The following is a 20,006-nucleotide window of genomic DNA, read 5'->3' on the forward strand; positions in this document are numbered from 1 at the left end:
CAGAGGCACAAAAGCTAAATCACGAAAAATATCCTTTCTAGGTTTCAAGAAGAAATCTGTAGTTAGTGAAAATAGCTGTGGAGTGTCCTCAAAAGCCAGGCTAGAAATATTAACAGCAAAGCAAGGAGCTGAGCCTTCAGTCCCAAATATTTCATTTGACTCTGCCTCACGAGAAACCAGTGGCCAAAAAGAGAGTGGATCCAAAGAAGATGTTAGAAGCAGGCAAGAAGTAGAAGAAAAAGAGGAGACAACTTGGTTTAAAATCCCGAAAGTCACTCTTGGCCCTCATTTCACTGGTATCCTGCAGATCACACCAGACGGATCTCCAAAAGAAAGCAAGTCATCTTTACAATACTCTAGTGAAAAGATTTCTGGAGGTTTCTACAGGAGAATGCCAAATACTGAATTTTCTACTGAAGAGGTTTCTTCAAAACACACAGTCACCACAACAAAAGAAGGAACTTTCACTGTGGCAACCAAGACTTCGAAATATAAAGCAACAGAATCAGCAAGTAGCAGCTCAACTACACACTGGAATCAATAAAACAGAGGAGTAAATATAGGTATACAGGAGTATTTTTTATATTGTTGCTTTTTCAGTGCCATGCAGAATGAATGCATTTACATGAATACAATCACTATGTAATGTAGCACACATTTAATTTCATATACTTGCACTCACCATTCAATATTATTCTTCATGTGGATAATTACGCTTCCTTTATGTAGATTATTAGTAATTCATGCATTACATCATATAAACACATACAGTGTGAGTGGAATTTGATGTAGAATTTTGAGAAGCATTAGTTTTATTGGAATTATCATATTTTTGAAGCTTCATTTGTTGCTGTTAACTTTTTTTTTATTGTTGAAGCTGAACATGTGTTGTCCCATATATAAGAGGAACATATTTTTTTCATACATAACACCTAAACTGTAAAAGAAAAAACTGAATATATTTATGTATTTAAAAAAATAGTGCCATGAACAGATTTAACATGAAAATTAATTCAATTTTTAAAGAAATGTTTATATTATATTATCATGACTTTTTTTGTAATATTTAAATGCATTAAAATGTGAAACAGTGTACAATGATGATGATTTTGTATGGGAATGGTTTGTGTTCTTGATTTGAAGTGTGTGTGTGTGTGTGTGTGTGTGTGTGTGTGTGTGTGTGTGTGTTGTGAAATTCTTTGGCTCATCATTTTTCATTCAGTCATGACCAAGGATGAAATTAGTTTAAAATGCAGGTAGCATTATTACTAGATAGTTTTTAGCATGTCCTTTACATTTAATTTTTAAAGCACAATTTCCCAGCTGGATGAAATCTTAAATAAAATATTTTACCTGCTCTTTCATTACTGTCTGAATTTCTGCAGTCTGTACTGTGTTTTATGTACTGATAAATCACGTGATTATTGCTTAAATTCAAGCTGTGATTAAGTTTGACTAATCTCCCTTCAAGAGAACTTTGGAACATTTAGGAGGCCTAGGTAATATCCTACTTGAGACTTTCCAATCATATGCGCCACCAGAGTTGTTGCATCATTTTTCAAGCGGTTACAGTGGTGTGATATCCAAAATAGTGTGGTGTCGTTATTCTTTTTTATAATGATTATTTTAAAAATACAAACCCCATTTCCAGAAAAGTTCAGATATTTTCCAAAATGCAATGAAAACAAAAATCTGATTTGTTAATTCACATGAACCTTTATTTAACTAGCAAAAGTACAAAGAAAGGATTTTCAATAGTTTTACTGACCAATTTTATTGTATTTTTTTAATATAAATGAAGTTAGAATTTGATGCCTGCAACACACTTAAAAATGTTGGGCCAAAGGTAAAATAAGACTGAAAAGTTTATAGGTTATTCAAGTAACACCATTTTAGAAGATTCCATAATAAGAAAGTTAATTGGTAACAGGTGAGGGTATCATGATTGAGTATAAAAGGAGCATGCACCAAAGGCTCGGTCTGTGCAAACAAGGATGTGTTGTGGCTCACTGCTTTGTGCCAAAATTTGAGAGTGCATTGTTCAGCAATTCAGAAAGAGTATATTTTCTTTGTATGTTTTGCAGTTAAATAAAGGTTGACATGAATTAACAAATCAAAGATTTTTGTTTTTACTGCTTTTGGGGAAATATCCCAACTTTTCTGGAAATGGAGTTTGTAAGTATTCTTAATTAACCAGTCTTTTGCTGTTCATGTACTGTATATATCACTCTGTAAATAATGTTAAACATTAAACAAATGTTTAAGCTTGTCCTTATGGAATTGAAAATCAACACTTCTGAATTGTCAATTCAGAACTTTGCTCTTTTTTTGTTTGTTTTATGTCACACCATTTTTGGTTTAACAACTGGGATAAAGGAGTAGCACTACAAGTACAGTGGTGCTTGAAAGTTTGTGAACCCTTTAGAATTTTCTGTATTTCTGCATAAATATAACCTAAAACATCATCAGATTTTCACACAAGTCCTAAAAGTAGATACAAAGAACCCAGTTAAACAAAGAGACAAAAATATTATATTTGGTCATTTTATTTATTGAGAAATTATCCAATATTGCATATCTGTGAGTGGCAAAAGTATGTTAATTTGAAGGTGAAATTGTGTTTTCAACCAATGAGATGACAATCAGGTGTGAGTGGGCACCTTGTTTTATTTAAAGAACAGGGATCTATCAAAATCTGATCTTCACAACACATGTTTATGGAAGTGTATCATGGTAAGAACAAAGGAGATTTCTGAGGACCTCAGAAAAAGCGTTGTTCATGCTTATCAGGCTGGAAAAGTTTATAAAACCATCTCAAAAGAGTTTGGACTCCATCAATCTACAGTCAGATTGTGTACAAATGAAGGAAATTCAAGATCATTGTTACCCTCCCCAGGAGTGGTCGACCAACAAAGATCATGCCAAGAGCAAGGCATGTAATAGTCGTTGAGGTCACAAAGGACCCCAGGGTAACTCCTAAGCAACTGAAGGCCTCTCTCACATTGGCTAATGTTAATGTTCATGAGTCCACCATCAGGAGAACACTGAACAACAATGGTGTGCATGGCAGGGTTGCAAGGAGAAAGCCACTGCTCTCCAAAAAGAACATTGCTGCTTGTATGCAGTTTGCTAAAGATCACGTGGACAAGCCAGAAGGCTATTGGAAAAATGTTTTGTGGATGGATGAGACCAAAATAGAACTTTTTGGTTTAAATGAGAGGCGTTATGTTTGGAGAGAGGAAAACACTGCATTCCAGCATAAGAACTTATCCCATCTGTGAAACATGGAGGTGGTAGTATCATGGTTTGGGCCTGTTTTGCTGCATCTGGGCCAAGACAGCTTGCCATCATTGATGGAACAATGAATTCTGAATTATACCAGCAAATTCTAAAGGAAAATATCAGGACATCTGTCCATGAACTGAATCTCAAGAGAAGGTGGGTCATGCAGCAAGACAACGACTCTAATGGTCAATTTAGAGCCACCAATTAGCCTAATCTGCATGTCTTTGGACTGTGGGGGAAACCAAAGCACCCAGAGGAAACCCACGCAGACACGGGGAGAACATGCAAAGTCCACACAGAAAGGCCCTCGTCAGCCACTGGGCTCAAACCCAGGACCTTCTTGCTGTGAGGCAATAGTGCTAACCACTGTGCCACCCCTCCTTAAAGCCACAATAGAATGGATATTCTATTAACAACAATTCCAATTAGTTGGACATAACTGAAGGGAAATTAGTATATAATTATAGACAATAATATGCCTAATTAAAAGGGAATTGTACCTGGATTCTTTCAGCTAGCTCTACTGATAGTTGAAAATATGTCCATAGTATAATAACAGTATTATATGCAAGCTATCATTGCAAAGCCCATTATAATCATAAAAAAGGTAAAACAACACATTCCTTAACCTCCAAGCCACCGTTGTAGCTACTTGTAGATTTGCTTCAATTCAATGAAATGAAAATGTTGGATAAAGGCAATCAAAAAGATGCATCTCTGCAGAAACTCCAGGGCTGACGCCAGCTCTGATGGGTAATGGATGTTGAAGCAATAATGGCTCCCAAACATCATGCACAGGGCAGAAATGAAGGAGAGGATGTTGTCATGGATAATGTTTTGATCCACACTGTACATGAACCATCTTGAAGAACAGCAGGATCATCCTAAAAAGGAAAAAAAAAAAACAAATTCAAACCAAGTTAAAACAAGACTTGTGTTCCTGAAACATTTCACAAAACAATTTGTGCATATGTTTTTATTTTTGAGGTTAGTTAAACTGTTTACCATATACAGAAATCAGAGTATGTGCAGGTTTAAGTGACAGAAAAGTATGGCCTTTAAAGGCTAATTTGACTAACCTTAAAGGTTTACAGTAACAAAAAATAAATTAAAAATTAAAGCCGCTAGCAGCCTTGATGGGCCCTCGCATGTGTGGTTCCACAACCTAGGACATTCCGCCACCCAACAAAACAGTCACATGTAATATATTCATCAGATGTTCAAAGGTGATGTGCATGTTGCAAATGCCATGACTGCTTGACGGATGAGAGATAGACAAAGACTGTGTGTGTGTTTTTGCGGTGTGAAAATGTACATTTATATGTACAAAACTATACATGTGTCTCCTCCTTATCTCTATCTCACGCTGTAATCTTAAGTCATCTTAGCTTTCCTGTGTCTGCAGTCTGTGTGTGTGTGTACACACATGCAGAGTTTTCATATGTCTGCAACAAAATGCACAATGATGGCAGGTCACTAATATATAGATTTAGGCACTGCCTAAAAGCGGAGCTCCCATCTGTTTCTGGGTTGTAGAATTTTCTTATATCCTAGCCAGTCTCTTTTGTTTTATTTCTTTACTGGCTAGCACTGGCCACTAGGCGGTGTGTATGACTGGTAATTACTAACACTGGCCACTAGGCGGTGTGTACGACTGGTGGTACACATCTCATCTCATCTCATTATCTCTAGCCGCTTTATCCTTCTACAGGGTCGCAGGCAAGCTGGAGCCTATCCCAGCTGACTACGGGCGAAAGGCGGGGTACACCCTGGACAAGTCGCCAGGTCATCACAGGGCTGACACATAGACACAGACAACCATTCACACTTACATTCACACCTACGGTCAATTTAGAGTCACCAGTTAACCTAACCTGCATGTCTTTGGACTGTGGGGGAAACCGGAGCACCCGGAGGAAACCCACGCGGACACGGGGAGAACATGCAAACTCCACACAGAAAGGCCCTCGCCGGCCCCGGGGCTCGAACCCAGGACCTTCTTGCTGTGAGGCGACAGTGCTAACCACTACAGGTGGTACACATACAAACCACAAAAAATCGATTCGATGGATTTACCTTTTTTTTTTTTTAGGTATGGTGCTCCGCTATTATTGTGTGTGCATGTGTGTCTGTTTGTCAGAGGGAGAGAGAAGTGTGTGTGTGAAAGAGAGAGAGTGCGCTCAGATGTTGCGTGTGCATGTAAGTGCATACTTGTGAGTGTGTGTATGCGTGTATGCATATGACTGTGTGTATGAATGTGCACAGAATTGTATATGTTATATCATCAGACTCATGCTATCCAATATTTTGTAAAGTTTCAGATCAATGCATCAATGAACTGAACATTTTTTCCCCATTTCCTGCTTGGCCAGATGGTGGTGCTGTGCTAGGCATCTGAATTACACGTGAATATCATCACAATCATAATACACAATATTTTGTAAAGTGTCAGATCAATCAGTTACGGCATTGCCAATTTCTGGCACATTTCCTGCTTGGCCAGGTGGAGGCGCTATAACAGGCAGGCCCATTGGGTGTCAGGTTATCATAATATTCATAATATCTATTGAAATAAGAAGTGTCCGACCATACAGTCAATGCACTGTGGCTTTCTGACACGTTTCCTGTTTATGTGGCAAGATATTAAAATCATAAGGCCATTTCAACATATTACAAGATATCAAAAATCCCTTCGCAATTTAATATCAGCGACATCTTGGCATCATGTATAACAAATTTCACATGAATCTCATGAACCGTCTAGGAGGAGCATGTTAAAATTCATCTGTCAAAACACACATATTCAAAACCCTATTCTTTCCTTGGCCAGTTGGTGGCACTATACCAGACAGGCCCATAACGGCTAAAGAGTATCAGAATCATATTACAAGATATCAAGTTCAACATTCAGCAATATCTTGGCATATTGTGTTATAATATTTCAACATATTACAACACTTCAAAAATCCCTTAGCAATTCAACTTCAGCAATATCTTGGCATCATGTTTGCCAAGTTTGACATGAATTTGATGAACTGTCTAGGAGGAGTACATTAAAAATGACCGTGTAATTTCATTCCAAATGGCCTTATGACATTATTCCAAAGTTCTACCCATTCATTTCAATGGGAAATGGAAAAAGGGGCGCTATGAAGTCCCTGGGCCATGCGCGGGGCCAAGAGTCTGTGGCTGAGTAGCGATGACTGGCTGATGTGTGTATCAAATTTCATGAGTTTTCGTGCATGAGAAATGCCTCAAATAAGGCCAAATGCGGCAGAATAATAATAATAATAATAATAACAACAACAACAACAACTAGCGGCCTTGACGGGCCCTCACACGTGGTTCCGCAACCCAGGACATCCCGCCACCCAACAAAACAGTCACATGTCATATATTCATCAAATGTTCAAAGGTGATGTGCATTAGGGTTATGACTGTGAAAGTGTTTTCAAAATTTCTACTTTCCTGATGTTGCATTTGGTGAACTTTTACTCATATATTACTTTTTTGAAGTTATTTTTATTGGGTCATGCAAAAACCTCCCGCACCCAACATCACCTCACTTTTGATAAAATACATGTATATTAAATAAATAAATCATGATTATAAAATAAATTCATTGAAAGATGTGTAAAGTACTTTTATATAACAATATTGTTATATAAAAGTACTTTACACATCTTTCAATGAATTTATTTTATAATCATGATTTATTTATTTATTAAATGACTGCAAGTTCTATTATGTAGTAATTAAGTATGAAAGCTGCACAGTACAAATAAAACCAAAAGACCCGTCCGTCGGTCAGGGGGCAGGGACTGGAGAGAGTGGAAGAATGTAAGAAAGGGAAGCCACTTGTTATAAAGTTTAGCAGTTACCTTTCACTGCATATCTGATCTTTTCCAGCTTTAGAAAGACATGGTGTCATTGAGCCACTGACTACTAGAGGGAGCTTTAGTCGACTTCCAGTGGAGAAGAAGGTGGAGTCTTGCCAGTAAGGAAGTAAAAGCTAAAATATCTAATTGATTAGAGGTAAACTGGTTATGGTCCTCTGGGAGCCCGAATATGGCAACATGGGGGGAGACTTTTATGGTCACTGAAAGTATTTTTGACATGGTATCCAAATAATTCAACCAGAAGCAAGAGAGTAGCGGACAAGAGTAGAACATTTGGGTTAAATTGCAGGATGAGGCATGACATTTGTCGGCAATACTGGGATAGATTTGAGACAATCGAGCTTTAGAAAAATGGACTCTAAACAGTACTTTAAACTGTATAAGTGTGAGATGAGCGCAGGATGAGCTTGTGTGAATTTTCTTAAGAGCAGTGTCCCACCAGTCATCCTCCAAGTTTAGATCCAGTTCATCTTCCCAGGCAGTCTTAACTTTAGTAACTGGTGAGCAATCAAAAGAAAGTTCATTTTAAACTTTAGAAATAAATGATTTTTGAAGTGGATCGCGGTTTAAAAACACCTCCCAGTGTAGAGTAGGCAGTGAGGAAGGAAAAACTGGAAACAAAGCTTTAGCGCAGTGTCTAATTTGAAAGTATCGAAAGAGATGAGAAGGTGGGAGATGAAATTCTCTTGAGAGATCTGTAAAGCTGCAAAAAATACCATCCTTGTAAAGGTCTTTAAAACATTTCAGGCCTTTATTATGCCATGCGAGAAAGGTTAAATCTGTAAGCGGAAGTTGAAAATGATTCTTCAGTAAAGGAGCTAATGTAAATGCTGACTTAAATTTGAAGTGCTTCCTAAACTGATACCAAATTTTAAGTGTGGAGTAAACCACTTGATTATTTGTAAAGCCAGAGAGGTTAGATGGAATAGAAGAGGTAAGTAAAGCAGGTAAGGAGGATGAAACATGACTGTGCCTCCAAGTTGCACCATGGCAGATTCATAGATTTGAGCCAAAATGAAATTATGTGAATATGTGCCGCCCAATAATACAGTTGGAAATTCGGAAGTGTCAATCCACCATTGAATTTACATCTCTGAAGTGTGGATTTACGGATCCTGGGAGCCTTTCCACACCATAAGAAATCAGAAATAGTTTGATCAATTGTTTTAAAAAACAGCTTTGGCAGGAAAAGTGGGAGACAATGGAATAAAAATAGAAATTTGGGCAAGATGTTCATTTTAACTGCATGAATTCTCCCAATTAATGAGAGAGGCAAGCTTCTCCATCTTTGGAAGTCAGATTTAATTTTAAACATTAAAGGTAAAAAATTTGCAGAAAAAAGTGACTAACATTCTGGTAACGCTGATCCCAAGATACCTAAAGCCAGACAGATTCATCTTAAAAGGGACATCTGACTGTGTAAACTGTGATGCTGAAACATTAACAGGATAGCATTCACTTTTAGAGATATTCACTTTATAGCCTGAGAATGATCCAAATCTCTGGAAAGCAGATAAAATTGTGGGAATGGAAAGGACAGGATCTGAGACGTATAACAATAAATCAGCAGCATAAAGTGACAAATTCTGTGCCCAACCGTGAGATCCCTCTAAAAGTGGAGGAGGACCTCAAAGATTGACAAGGGCTCTATAGCTAGTGCGAAAAATAGAGGAGATAGGGGACACCCCTGTCTGGTACCACGGGTTAGAGTGAAAAAACTGGATTGGATGCCATTAGTGGAGATGCTTGCTTGTGGAGATGTATAAAGGAGATGCATCCGTGAAATGAACCCATTTCCCAGTCCAAATTTCTTTAGTACAGTAAATAAATAGTCCCATTCAACCCTGTCGAATGCTTTTTTTGGCGTTAACTGAGATTACTACTTCGGGTGTTGTTATGGTAGTTTTAGAGTAAATAATATTTAGGAGTGTGCGGATATTAAAAATATAACTGCTGCCCCTTAACAAATCCAGTTTGCTCATGTGAGACAATAGTTGGTACAATGTTTTCCAGGCGACAGGCCAAAGCTTTAGCAAGGATCTTAGCATCTACATTTATTAATGAGAGAGGTCTGTATGAGCTGCAGAGATTTGGATCCTTATCTTTTTTTAAGAGGAGACTTATGGATGCTTGCCTTAAAGTGGGAAGGCGAGAGCCATGTTCCAGTGATTATAAACAGCATGCAGTAAAGGGAACAGTTTTTCCTGAAATCTCTTAAAAATTCAACTGGGAATCCATCAAGGCTAGGAGCTTTGTTATTTTGCATGCTACTCACAGCGAGAGTGATTTCTTCTACCGTTAATGGTGAGTCAAGTTTTTTAGCAGCATCTAAGCTTAACACAGGAAAATTGAGGCTATCTAGGAATGAATTCACTTCAGTGGTGTCAGGTGGAGATTCAGACGTATATAAAGAGGAGTAAAATGAGTGAAAAACAGAATTACTGGTGGTGGGATCCTTATGCAATGAGCCAGATGAATCTTTTATCTGAGGGATCATACGTGAGGCTGCCTGGCGACGTAGTTGATGAGCCAGGAGCCGACTTGCCTTGTGGCCATGTTCATAATATGTGGAGCGTGATCGTAAGAGAAGTCGCTCTGCATCACTAGTGGTGATAAGATCAAATTCAGTCTGTAAATCAACACGTTGTTTAAGTAAACTGGGAGAGGGGCAAGTAGCGAGTTGTTGGTCCAATTTGATGATATAGTTTTCACATGACGTCACAGAGTCGGGGATTCCCTGGTGGCGGCCATCTTGCGGGGCAAACTTACCGTATGGGTCACTGAGCACACATTGTAACGCGCGAGTTATTTATTTATATATTATTTACATTTATAGTTACATTATTACGATTTAAAGCTAGCAATGGTGCACACCTGTTGTATTCACAGCTGTCGTAATAGGTCAAATGATGAAGTCAAGCGGAGCTTTTATGGAATTCCCACTGTACGGGAACACGAAGGCGAGCAAACAAAGAAGCTCAGCATACAAAGGAGAAACCTATGGCTTGCGAGAATCAACCGCAAGTATTTTCAGCCTTCCAGACACAGCAAAGTCTGCTCCGATCATTTTATAAGTGGTAAGTGGTTTAAATAAACAATCACTTGTGTTTAAGTTTGTTTTTGGAAACCAAAACATCGTGTAAACAATCTCTAGAGAATGCCTAACTGGAACCGCTGAGTGTATGTTTACATTGTAATGTACACTAATATCGCTCGTTTCTAAGTTTATACTGACATGGTACTGTAATACCACTAATGGATGTAAAATTTGTCTTAAAATCAACTTGATATTATACACACACACATTTATATGCAGTGTTGAGAGCTCTAAAATTCCAATGTTTACATACCTTGGCTGTAATTAGGACACGGCTCTCACTTGTTTTTATATGGTGGACTTCGCGGACCCAGCCACAGACAAAATAATTGTATGACTCCAGCGACTTGTATGCTTTGAGGTCGTCAAGTATGTAGTCGCTTTTAGTATTCACAAAATAGTTCACAATATCAGGGTACGATATGGATGGCAGCCCTGCATAGTCACTTGAAAATGCTTCTTTGTCCACTTCGTAGGGGTCAATTCCCCCAATCAAGGACAGTTTGGCTGCATACCGTTGTCGTGAGATGTCGTCCAATGTATCCATATACTTCTGTTTGCTTGATTTTGCCGACATTGATCTTTTAGAAAACTGACTATATAACTTAATAAATTCGTCCGAGATAACGTAGCCAGTAGTGGCGATGGTCCGTTTTGTTTGCCCCGCAAGATGGCGGCTGGGGGGCGTTCCCCGGAATGCCGTGAACTCAGTGAAAACTATCTATTGATAGAGAGTTCTTGCAATTTGGTTTTACGGGACTTATTCAAGTGGGCAGAGTAGGAAATAATTTGTCCCCACAAGTATGCTTTTAATGATTCCCACAGCAGTGAACAAGAAACAGGTTCCATATCATTTTGATTTATAGAGATATAATCATCAATTTTAGTTGCAATAAATTAGGTGAACTTATCATCTGAGAGAAGTAATGTATTGAACCTCCAAGGTGTTGAGTACCGGGGTTGTGAAGAGAACTGAATATCTAAAGAAAGAAGAGCGTGGTCAGAAATAACAATAGGGTGATAATTGACAGACAGTACTTTGGGAATTAGTTTAGCATTATCTCATCTCATCTCATTATCTCTAGCCGCTTTATCCTTCTACAGGGTCGCAGGCAAGCTGGAGCCTATCCCAGCTGACTATGGGCGAAAGGCGGGGTACACCCTGGACAAGTCGCCAGGTCATCACAGGGCTGACACATAGACACAGACAACCATTCACACTCACATTCACACCTACGGTCAATTTAGAGTCACCAGTTAACCTAACCTGCATGTCTTTGGACTGTGGGGGAAACCGGAGCACCCGGAGGAAACCCACGCGGACAACATGCAAACTCCGCACAGAAAGGCCCTCGCCGGCCCCGGGGCTCGAACCCAGGACCTTCTTGCTGTGAGGCGACAGCGCTAACCACTACACCACCATGCTGCCCTAGTTTAGCATCAATAAAATAATAATCAATCCGAGAGAAAGACTGATGCATCTGAGAAAAGAATGAATATTCTTTGGTACAAGGGTTATAAAATCTCCAAGGATCAATGCAACCATTCTTGGACATAAAATCTGAAAGTGACCTCGACATTAAAGAAGGGGTCAGAGTTCGTGGGTTAGAGCGGTCTAGGTTGGGATCAATTACACAGTTCATGTCCCCTCCAATTATAAGAAGGCTGTTGTTCAATGAGGGAAGACATTCAAAAAGTTTATTCATAAAGTGTGGATCATCAAAATTGGGGGCATACATGTTAACTAATAAAATGGGAGTATGGAATAGCATGCCTGTAACAATTAAGTATCTGCTGTTTTTGTCTGATATCACCTTAGAAGCTGAAAACTGAATTGACTTACCAATTAAAATAGCAACCCCCTGGCTTTAGAGTTGAAATTTGAGTGAAACACCTCGGAAACCCAGGAACATTTAAGTCTCACCTGATCTTTGATGCGCATGTGGGTTTCCTGCAGAAACACTAGGTCAGCTTTGAGACGTTTCAAATGAGCAAATATCCTTGATCTCTTAATTGGACTCCCCATGCCTTTAATATTCCAGTTCAAGAATCTCACAGAAGACCCAATATGTGGAATACCAGAAGTACTAGCATTGGTGGACATATCTTAAGTTCCTAGAGATGGAAATAGACTGAATGCAGACCCCCAGGGAAGGAAGGAAGAGGGGGGGGAAACACAAACGCACACAGAAACCCCCCCCACCACACTTGCAGATTGAACCCCCCACCCCATCCCATTGCACTTACAACGACCCCATCCCCAAACGATGGAGAACCCAGTGCTAACTCCACAAGGAGTCAGATCCCCAAAACAAAAACTTACGGCTTTAAGCATGACTATCGAGCTTCGGGTTGAGCTCCTGCAGGCCTAGCAACATTTGACAGAACGGTACAACCAATCAAGTCCAAGTTGAAGTGAAAGCTGAAAACCACATAGCGTGCATATATGAGAATAGTAAAGCGAAAAGAAAAGAGGAAACAAATGAAATAAAAAAGTAATAACTGTCAATATTAACTGTCACTGTTTCCTCAAAGCTGTGTATCATTTCTCAGTTCTCTCACAAATTGAGTGACCTGATGAATGCAGTGGCCTCTTCTGGTGATTTAAACTCCTTCTCTGCACCGTTATGAGCGACCCGGAGGCACGCCAGGTAGAGCAAACCAAAGCGAATCCCTGGTATTTCGTGGAGCTGGCGTCGGACAAAATTTAAAGGAGGCTTGGGCACGGGCCATCCTCGGAGTGTGGTCGGGGAAGACAGAAAAACTCATGTCTCCAATCTTGATCCATTGCTGAGCCCTGGCTCGGCGCAGTATGTCCACACAGTCTGTATGGTAGTGCAGGCGAGCGATTATGGGGCGAGGGCGCTCTCCGGGCTTCGGCTGGAGAGTACAATGTGTGCGGTCCAAGAGAGGCTCCTTCTTGAGCTTAAAAGCCTCCTTGAGCAGAGAGGAAACAGCTGTAGCAGTAGAAGAGGTGGAAAAATCTTCGGGAATGCCCACTAACCGTATATTATTGTGCCACAATCTCGCCTCCAAATCCTCGCATTTATTGTCCAATGTCATCAGTTCAGTTGACAGATGCTCCACTTTAGCCTGTAAGGTAGTAATGTCATCGGCGCAGGAGGACAGCCAAGTCAAGTCAAGTTTATTTGTATAGCGCTTTTAACAATAAACATTGTCGCAAAGCAGCTTTAGAGAATTTGAACAACTTAAAACATGAGCTAATTTTGTCCCTAATCTATCCCCAATGAGCAAGCCTGTGGTGACGGTGGCAAGGAAAAACTCCCTCAGACGACATGAGGAAGAAACCTCGAAAGGAACCAGACTCAAAAGGGAACCCATCCTCATTTGGGCAACAACAGACAGCATGACTATAACATTAACAGTTTTAACATGAAGACAGTTTCACTGATGTTATAACTCTTCATTGATGGAAACTTGAGTGCAAAACTGTTCATGACAACTGCAGTCCTAAAGTTAGCAAGTCAACTGTAGTCCTCAGCCATAAAAGCATTACTGTAAGAATCCAGAGCATCCTCCAGGTATAACCCTCAACTGTCCTCATGGGGCTGTCCTCCACAGGAGCGATGCGATAAAACTCCAACCAGACACAGGGCACCAGGATGGATCAAGCAAGTCCGAGGGGCAGAAGAGGCCAGCATCTCAATCCCAGGACCAACATGTAACTCAGAGGGACAGACTGGGGGGGGGGAGAGAGAGAGAGAGAGAGAGAGAGAAAGAAAAAACAGGTTGTTAGGTATGCCCTAAAAATGACAAGTATTAAATCTGTGTGGTAGGCTCACAGAGACGAGTCTCTTGACATCAGGCATAACACAACAATGGCATGTTAATATGGTTAAAAAATATCATGACCTGCTCTGGCTGGATGCTTGATTGGGTGATGGGAGCACACTCTTCAGCAATGATGAGATGCAGATGGGACCCTTAGGGCTGGCCAAGACAATTCAGTTACGTTTCACCGGGTCTGGGACATGCGACAGAATGTCTGACGGCCAATTCCCTGCAGGCTACGAGAGCCAGTCAAGGTCTCCACCCTCTCCACCAAAAGATTTTCTGTTTACTCCATGTAACTCAGAGGGACAGATTTTTTGGGGGAGGAGGGAAAGAAAAAGCAGGTGGTTAGGTATGCCCAATGTCACCTGAATAAGTAGGAACAGTATACATATTGCACTGAGTACAAGCAGGGACTCCGGCAACTAACTATGACAGCATAACTAAAAGGGGAGAGCCAGAAGGTAACACAGGCATGAGGGAGCCCTGGGACATAAAGCAGCCAGCCACTACACCGTCAACAAACTCGAGTGAGCAAGCGAGTGGGGACTGACAGCATCCATACATCCCAGTTTACCAAAACACTCTATGTCTGAGGACCCTCTAGATCTACACCTTTACCTCAAACATCATTAACAAAAGGCTTGACTAAATAATGTTTTCAGCCTAGACTTAAATGCTGAGACTGTCTGATTCCCGAACATTACTTGGAAGGCTGTTCCATAACTGTGGAGCTTTGTAAGAAAAGGCTCTGCCTCCTGATGTAGCCTTCACTATACGAGGTACCAGCAGATAGCCTGCACCTTTTGATCTAAGTAGGCGTGGCAGGTCATAGAGGAGCAGAAGTTCACTCAGGTACTGTGGTGCAAGACCATTTAGTGCTTTAAAGGTCAATAGTAGTATTTTATAATCAATACGAAATTTGATTGGGAGCCAATGCAGTGTGGATAAGACAGGCATGATGTGGTCATATTTTCTAGTAAGGACTCTTGCTGCAGCATTTTGAACTAACTGGAGCTTGTTTATGCACTTATTGGAACATCCAGACTGTTAGGGTTTGGCTGGGAATCGAACCCAGGTCGCTGGTGTAGTAATCCAGCAAACCCCCACTAGGCCACCAGGGGAATGACTCAAGTACAGAGGAGTGAGGCGAACGTAGAGTTCAAAAACAGTTTATTTACAATGCTCAGAAGATCCAAAACCCAAAGCAAAAAATAACAAAAGTAAAATCCAAACGCTCAGAAGATAAAAGGAAAAATAAAAACATCCAAAAGTTCAAAGTCCAAAAATCAGAAAAGAAAAGGCAAAAATGCAAATGCTCAGAAGATCCAAAAGGTACAAAGTCCAAAAAGAAAGCAAAATACCAAAAAACACAAGGACATAAGCAAGGTACACGAGACAGAGGTTACTAGCCATAAGCAGCACAAAGACTCCGTGACAAGGGGCTAAACTGAGGAAGCATATATATACACAGGTTAATTAGGAAACTAGGCAGGGCAGAAAATGAAGAACAAATGGGGTAAAAGGCACATGAAAAACACAAAACACAGAAACAGTGGCGGCCTCTAGAGGCCAAAACAAACATGACAAGATAAAGAAATAACAGCAGCCTCTAGAGGCCAAGACAGTCCCCAGTCCTAACAGGACCCCCCCCCAAGGAGCGTCTCCTGATGTTCCCAGGGCGATCCGGATGGGCCAAATGGAAGTCCCGACAAAGTTCTTTGTCTAATACATCCCGAGCGGGGACCCAACAGCGCTCCTCAGGGCCATAGCCCTCCCAGTCCACTAGATATTGAAGCCTGCCGCGGACCCGGCGGGAGTTGAGCAGGCAGCACAGAGTGAACACGGTCTGACCCTGGAGGATGCAGGGGGCGGGGGATTCCTAGGGGCAGGGGCATACGAGGACGACAGTACGGGCCGCAACAGGGATACATGGAATGTGGGGTTGATCCTAAGAGTCCGGGGCAACTGGAGCCAGTAGGCGACAGGGTTCACCCTGCACACAACCTTGAAGGGGCCAATGTAGCAAGGAGCAAGCTTGCGGTTCTCCACCCGCAGCAGAAGGTCCTTGGCAGTCAGCCAAACCCGCTGCCCAGGGCGGAAAATGTGGGCAGGCCTTCTATGGCGGTTGGCCTGAGTCTGGTTGGCCCTGGAAGTCTGGATGAGGGTCCTCCTGACCTTGTTCCAGGTCTTGTGACACCGTCTCATGTACTGGTTGACCGAGGGCACCCCAGCATCCTCCTCCTGTTCTGGGAACAAAGGCGGCTGGAACCCGAATTGGCACTGGAACGGCGACAACCTGGTGGCCGATGACTGCAGAGTGTTGTGGGCATACTCCGCCCATGGCAGCCAGGTGCTCCATGATGTCGGATTATCCATCATGAGGCCTCGCAGGGTGGTTTCCAGGTCCTGGTTGAGCCTCTCCGTCTGGCCATTGGACTGGGGGTGGAACCCAGAGGAGAGGCTGGCGGTGGCCCCAATGAGCTTGCAGAACCCACGCCACACTCGGTAGGAGAACTGGGGCCCCGGTCTGAGACGATGTCCTGTGGGAGACCAAAGACTCGGAAGACATGCGTAAATATTAGTTTGGCTGTTTCAAGGGCAGAAGGGAGCTTGCACAGTGGTATAAAGCGGCAGGCCTTGGAGAATCTGTTGACTATGACTAAAATGACCATGTTACCTTGAGAGTCTGGAAGGCCCGTGATGAAGTCGACCGCCACATGGGACCAGGGACTCCGGAGAATAGGCAGAGGATGCAGGAGGCCCTGGGGATGCTGACATAGGTTCTTGCTTCTGGTGCACACATAACAAGACAGGACAAATGACCTTACTTCCTTCTCCATGCTTGGCCACCAGAAGCGTCTTTTCAAGAAGTCCAGGGTCCTCTGAGCTCCCGGGTGGGCAGTGAGAGGGGACGAGTGACCCCACTGGAGGACCTTGGCCCGGGCTTGACGTGGGACGTACAAGAGGCCCAGTGGCCCCGTCCCAGGACCGGGGTCCTGGCGTTGGGCTCATCGGACGGCCTCCTCAACACCCCAGCGGACAGGGGCCACAATCCGGGGCACAGGGATAATAGGCCCAACTTCACTCTCCCTGTTGGTGGGAGCGAACAGCCTGGAAAGCGTGTCAGGTTTGGTGTTCTTAGAGCCGGGGCGGTATGATAGGGTGAAGTCGAACCGACTGAAAAACAAGGCCCACCTAGCCTGTCATGGATTGAGTCTCTTGGCTTGCTGGAGGTACTCCAGGTTCTTGTGGTCCGTCCAGACCAGAAATGGATGTTGCGCTCCCTCCAGCCAGTGCCTCCACTCCTCAAGGGCCAGTTTAACTGCTAGTAGTTCTCAATCCCCCACATCATACCGGGACTCCGCAGGACTCAGGCGGTGGGAGAAGTATGCGCAGGGGTGCAACCTTCCTTCCGAGCGTTGAGAGAGGACCGTGCCGACGCCGCTGTCCGAGGCATCCACCTCGACGATGAAGGGTTGCGAAGGGTCCGGGAAGACCAGAATGGGTGCCGTGCAGAAGCAGTGCTTGAGGTCTTTGAATGCCTTTTCCGCCTGAGGAGACCAGACATACGATCCACCTGTCCTTTTGGTGAGGTCCGATATGGGCGCTGCTACAGAACTGAAGTTCCTGACAAACTTGCGGTAGAAGTTAGCAAATCCTAAGAACCGCTGAACCTCTTTGATGGACTTGGGGGTGGGCCAGTCCCGGACGGCCAGGGTCTTGGCTGGATCCATCTGGATTTGGCCTGTCTGTACAATAAAACCCAGAAAGGAGACCTCGGGAACATGAAACTCGCATTTCTGGGCCTTAGCGAACAGATTGTTCTGTAGCAGCCTCTGGAGAACCTGGCGGACATGGTGGCGGTGCTCCTGCACGGTCTTGGAAAAGATTAGGATGTCGTTGAGGTAGACGAAAACGTACTGATTGATCATGTCCCTCAAGATGTCGTTGATAAGGGCCTGAAAAACAGCTGGTGCATTGGTGAGTCCGAAGGGCATCACCTGGTACTCATAGTGCCCTGACGGGGTGTTAAAGGCAGTCTTCCACTCGTCTCCCTGTCGGATACGGATGAGGTGGTATGCGTTCCGTAAGTCCAACTTGAAGACGGTGGCGCCTTGGAGCAGGTCGAATGCTGTGGACATCAGTGGAAGGGGATAGCGGTTGTGCACAGTATTCTTGTTCAGGCCCCTGTAGTCAATACATGGTCAGAGCCCCCCATCCTTCTTGCTGACAAAGAAGAAGCCGGCACCAGCAGGTGAGGTGGAGGGTCGAATGAACCCCGAGACCAGGGCGTCCTTGATGTATTCCTCCATGGCCTTGCGTTCTGGCTGAGAGAGGGAGAACAGTCTGCCCCGAGGAGGGGTAGTCCCAGGGAGCAAGTCGATGGCACAGTCGTAGGCACGGTGCGGAGGAAGAACGGTGGCCCTACTCTTGCTGAAGACTTCTTTAAGGTCCCAGTACTCTGTGGGAACTTGAGATAACTCGGTGAGATCAGGGGGCTTGGCAGGAGACACAGGAGAGCTAGAGAGCAAACAAGAGGCATGCCATGCAGGGCCCCATTCCACAACCTGGCTTGTTACCCAGTCTATGTGCGGGTTGTGGCGGGTAAGCCAAGGAAGGCCTAGAATCACTGGGAACTCTGGCGAATGAATAAGGTGCAGGGATATTTCCTCTTTGTGACCTTGAGACTGGAGGAAGACTGGAGAAGTAACTTGGGTGACTCTTCCATCACCTAAAGCTTGGCCATCCAGGGCAGACACAGACAGCAGGACTTCAAGAGGTGCAGTTGGGACATTGATTGTTCGGGCGAAGTGGACATCCATAAAGTTTCCAGCCGCCCCGGAGTCTAGCAAGGCCTGGCAAGAGTGGACGGACTCACCCCAGGAGATGGAGACCAGGATGTACACTCCTTGGCCAGGAAGTTCAGGAGAGAGGGTAGGCCCCATCACAACCCTCCCTCGGCTGGACGGGGCGGTCCTTTTCCCAAGAGCTCGGGACATGATGCTTGGAAGTGGCCAGGCTTGCCACAGTAGATGCAGCATTTGTCCCTCCTTCTGCGCTCCCTCTCAGATGCGGAGAGATGGGTACGGCCCACTTGCATGGGCTCCGGACAGTCACTGGAGGAGGTAGACGGGCTCCAGGTCGAGGCAGTGAGACAGGGGAAGCTCAGGACTCGGCGACGCTCTCTAATCCTGTTGTCAAGACGAATGGCATGTGAGATCAGGGTTTCGAGGTCACTTGGGCATCCGATAGAGGCCAGACCGTCTTTGATGGGATCAGACAGACCATGGTGGAAGGCTGAAACCAGGGCCATCTCATTCCACCCACTGACTGCTACGAGCATCCGGAACGAGATGGTGTAGTCTGCAACACTTCCCTCCTGCCGGACGGACATGAGCTTCCTGGCTGCATCTTTACTGATGTCTGCCTGATCGAAGACCCGAAGCATCTCCTCCGTAAACAGCTTGAAGTCAGAACACTCGGGTCCCTGTCTTTGCCAGACGGCTGTTGCCCAAGCTCGTGCCTTATCAGCTAACAAGGTTATCACATATGCAATCTTGCAGCGATCTGTAGTGTACTGTAGGTGGAAGGCTGGAGCTCAAAAGTGAGTTGGCACCGGGTAAGGAACTCCCGGCACTCACCGTGCTTGCCACCATACCTCTGTGGCGCAGGAAGGCAGGGTTCGCGAGGTGACGGAGGCAGCGTGGCCGGAGGCACTGGAGCGGGAGCAGATGGTGGAGCAGGAGATGCAGGCGTAGGAGTCAGCTGTGCCAGGGTTTTCCCAATTTGCTGAAGCAGTACCTCGTGGCGAGCAAGGGCCTCACTTTGGCTTGCGAGCGTTCGTCCATGAGTGTCCATGGTCGCTCCGAAGCGTGTTAAAGCTGCCATTATTCCCTGAAGGTTGGCCAGGTAGACAGTTGAAGCAGCCT

The 20,006-nt window shown here is 43.8% G+C and overlaps 1 protein-coding gene across 1 annotated transcript in view; it reads left to right on the plus strand.

Annotated features, from left to right (window-relative positions):
- prx (periaxin) overlaps positions 1-905 on the plus strand; it is a 54,631-nt gene extending 53,726 nt beyond the window's left edge. Inside the window, 1 exon segment of the mRNA XM_060923569.1 lies at positions 3-905. Coding sequence (XP_060779552.1) covers positions 3-544 — 542 coding nt within the window. The 3' untranslated portion in view covers positions 545-905.
- Positions 906-20,006: the final 19,101 nt, after the last annotated feature.

The sequence above is a fragment of the Neoarius graeffei genome, chromosome 6 (assembly GCF_027579695.1).
Source record: "Neoarius graeffei isolate fNeoGra1 chromosome 6, fNeoGra1.pri, whole genome shotgun sequence".
Taxonomy (NCBI): domain Eukaryota; kingdom Metazoa; phylum Chordata; class Actinopteri; order Siluriformes; family Ariidae; genus Neoarius; species Neoarius graeffei.